The following is a 4142-nucleotide window of genomic DNA, read 5'->3' as shown; positions in this document are numbered from 1 at the left end:
GGCAATAGCTCCTTTCTCTTTTTATTTTCTGGCTGTTGCGAAGGAATATTTGGCTATACTTCCAAGGTGGTAGGCGTGGAATTAATCCTTTTTCTAATAGAATCGAATGTGCTTCGCAGATGACTAAAATCCAACTTCTTTGACGTGGATATCTTCTGCCCTTTGGTTGCACGCATCTCCAATTGACTTTCCGGTTCATCCACCCTTCACTCAGATTTCTCCTTGTCATTAGCAGCTGCAGCTTCCATTTCATATTTCTTGCATTCAGTTACAATCCTTTGTCTCTTAGCCTCAAATTGTCTAAGCAAATTCTTACTTGATGTAGCTTTAAGATCAATAAATTCTTTATTCCTACACAAATAAATGGAAGAGACTGAAAAATAAGTAGAGTCAATATACCCATCAAAATCAATATAAGAAATATGTAAGAGACTGACAAATTAACAGGAAAATAAGTATTACTTACAAATAAAAAGGTGAAAAAGAAAACTTAAGTATACATATGTACATATTATGCAATAAATTGCTTAGGATGACCAATCAGAATCAGAATCTCCAATGAAGTCTGCCTCATATTCTTGGACAGAAGTCACTTGGGGAACCGTTTCAATAACCGTGGGTCGTAAATCAGTCCTCTCCAGAATAAGTTCACCATCATCAGCTGGTATGGCAGGGCTCGTTATACGCTCGTGTTGTTCACTATAGTGTGTTTGACGGGCCTCAGACTCAGATTCGTCGCTTGTTTTAAATAAATCTCTTGGGACAATTTCCATAACATAATGTTTGTTATGTTCATATGGATCTTGCACATAAAAACACTGATGTGCTTGAGATGCTAGTATAAAAGGTTCATTTTGGAAGCATTTCTTATGGAAGTGAACAAATGTAAGACCATACTTATCTCTCCCAGCATCGTACCACTCACACCGAAATAAGACCACCTTAAAACGCCGAAAATAGTCTAACTCTACTATCTCAAACAACCTGCCATAATAAGCTACATTGTCTTGGATTGGACTTTGATCCTTAGCACTTGCAAAGCTTGAAGTTAAAGCAGTTAATATGACACCACTGTTTTGTGTTTTCCTCCTTGCCTCACTCTCCACCGTGTGAAACCTGTATCCATTAATTATATATCCAGAAAATCTTCTTGCCACAAAGCTTAGACTTTGAGATAATTCTTTTAGCCAAGAAGGCACATTTGGATCCCTTGCACGAGTTTCAAACCACTGCGTGAACGTTTTGTTGTGAACTTTTGCTTTTCTCCATTTTATTTCCCGCTGATTGTTAACCTCTTCCTTATGCTCTCTATAATTAATAATAGTTAGGTTTGATCACAAAAATATGGGTGAACTTGACCGAAATAAAAAAAAAAGTTTAATTGAGTTACCTAACATAATCTACAACTTCTTCACAATTGTGTAATACATACACATGGGCTTGAGCAATTGCTATGTCATCTAGATTAATTGGTTCTCCATTTCCCACACCTAACGAACGACCTTTGTTAGAAAACAACTTTGATGGTACAACTTTGTCTTCGTTAGGATCATCATCATTCTGAGGCCGTTTATTAAGTCTTGTTTGCACACCTCCATGCAAGTATCTTGAGCAGAAAGTTAAGCACTCCTCAGCCAGATATGCCTCTGCAATAGAACCTTCGGGCCGACTTCTGTTGCGAACATATGACTTTAATGTACACATGTACCTTTCTAGAGGATACATCCAACGAAACTGCACCGGACCTCCAATCTCACCTCATTTGCTAAATGAATGGAAAGATGAACCATTATGTCAAAAAAACTAGCGGGAAAGATCCTCTCAAGGTGGCATAACATTTTCACAATCTCTAACTCCAGTAGATCTATCTCTTCCAGTGTGATGAACTTCTTGCACAAGCGACGAAAAAAGGAACTTAGTCGAATCAACAGAATGACCACATGATCAGGAAGGATGCTTTTAATCGGTATTGGTAGTAAATAGTGAAGCATGAACTGAGCATCGTGGGTCTTATACCCAGAAACTTTTCTTTCTCCTAGATGTACACAGCGTGATATATTCGAAGCACTACCATCAGGTAGCTTTGTTGTCTTCAAAACACCACAAAAAACTGACTTCTCTGCAGCAGTCATAGAAAAGCATGCCTTTGCCAACTTTATTCTCTTGCCATTATTCACCTCCTTTGGTTGAAGATTTTTCCAGATACCCAAATTTTTTAAGTCATATCGAGCATTCAAATGGTCCTTTGTCTTGCCTGGGATATCCAAGAGAGTTCCAATTACACTGTCAGGTATATTCCTCTCTATGTGCATGATATCTAAGTTGTGACGCAGTGGGTTCTCGTGCCAGTAAGGCAATTCAAAGAAAATTGATCTTTTTTTCCAATTCCATGGGAAACTATTTGATGTACTTTGCTTCTTTCCAAAGACATTCTCAACATTTTGTAGCATCTCAAAAATTTCGGCTCCTTCAATAACATGTGGAGGGGGTCTTAATTCCTGCTTCCCATTAAAAGACCTTGTATTGGTTCTCCATGGATGATCCATGGGTAAAAAGACATGATGGTCCATATAAACTGTCTTCCGACTATGTTTTAGTTGTAAGCTACAGGTATTTTTGTTGCAACAAGGGCAAGCCAATTTTCCCTTTGTACTCCACCCAGACAACATAGCATAAGCAGGAAAATCGTTGATTATCCACAAAAGAGCTGCCCGCATTTGAAAGGTCTCATTCTTTGACGCATCATAAGTTTCGACCCCTATTTCCCACAACAACTTCAAGTCTTCTATCAATGGTTGTAGATACACATCAATGTCTTTACCAGGTGATTGTGGCCCAGGAATAAGCAAAGAAAGCATACAATATTCGGGTTTCATGCACATCCATGGAGGCAAGTTGTATACCATCAGCATCACGAGCCACGTGCTCCATGAAATGTTCATGCTACGAAATGGGTTGAATCCATCACTTGACAAGCCTAGTCTAATATTGCGAGATTCTTTTGCAAATTCTTTATCCATTTCATCAAGGTTCTTCCATGCCAAGCCATCAGCAGGATGCTTTAATGTCCCATTTTTTACGCGCTCCTCATCATGCCACCTCAGACTAGCTGCCGTCTTTGAGCACATAAATAATCTCTGAAGTCTTGGAATTATAGGAAAGTATCTCAGAGTCTTTGCAGGAATAGGACGACCTTTCTTGTCAGGTTGGTTCTCGCTATTATCACTAGAATTTTCAGTATATCGAGAAGTTCCACACACACGACATTGTTTTTTATCCTTTAGTTCTTTTCTATACAGGAGGCAATCATTAGGACAAGCATCAATTTTTTTATAATCCAGCCCTAAATCTCTTATCATAGCCTTTGTCTTATGGAAAGATGAAGGTATGTTAATGTCAGGCATTGCCTCTTTCAATAGCTCAAGAAGTGAAGTAAAGGAGGCATTGCTCCAACCGTGCAAACACTTTAACAAGTACAGACGGATGGTAAAAGATAATGTAAAAAATTTATTACAACCCGGGTATAACTCTTGACTTGCCCCATCTATTAAATTGTAAAACTTTTTAGCCTCTGTATTTTGACCTACAGTAACACCCTCAGCATGAGATACATCTCCAAATGCATCATTAAGCAGTCCTTCGATGTCATCGCGTGCACCTTCTTCATCATCCGTGTCATCGTCAATCGCCATCGGGATTGCCCATTCGCCATGATTAATCCATGTTCTATATTCCTTAACGAATCCGTCGGCTACTAAATGGTCAAATACCACATCTCTTCTATACCAATTAATGTTACAACACTTCTTACAAGGACATTGAATTTGTCGTCCATCCGGTTCTCCCTTGGAGTATGCAAAGTCTAAAAAACTAATAACACCATTGATATACTCTTCACTATACCTCGGTAGATCCATCCAATCCTTTGGCATATCACAAAACCTAATTGATAATTATTAAATTTTTTAGGAGGAAAATTTATAAGGGGTCGCAAAGTGAAGATAACAAGAATAGAGGAGGAAGGGTATTATTCGCTATAAAGGGAATGGGCAATGAAAAGGACTTTCAAAGCCTTGTAATTAGGTTGGAAAATAGTTCCTAGTCTTAGAAGTAATTCTCTAGAAACCCATTGAGGTAAAACA

General features: G+C 38.4%; 1 protein-coding gene across 1 annotated transcript; it reads right to left on the bottom strand.

Moving 5' to 3' along the window:
- Positions 1-1712: 1712 nt before the first annotated feature.
- On the bottom strand, positions 1713-3938 carry LOC107610964 (uncharacterized). The gene has a single exon (XM_016312939.2). The coding sequence runs from the start codon at positions 3930-3932 to the stop codon at positions 1713-1715; it is 2220 nt and encodes a 739-aa protein (XP_016168425.2). The 5' UTR covers positions 3933-3938.
- Between the last annotated feature and the right edge of the window lie 204 nt (positions 3939-4142).

Source organism: Arachis ipaensis, chromosome B2 (genome assembly GCF_059453495.1).
Source record: "Arachis ipaensis isolate K30076 ecotype BB chromosome B2, ASM5945349v1, whole genome shotgun sequence".
Taxonomy (NCBI): Eukaryota; Viridiplantae; Streptophyta; class Magnoliopsida; order Fabales; family Fabaceae; genus Arachis; species Arachis ipaensis.
The sequence above is the reverse complement of the archived record's forward strand: the minus strand, read 5'-3'. Positions and strand labels throughout refer to the sequence as shown.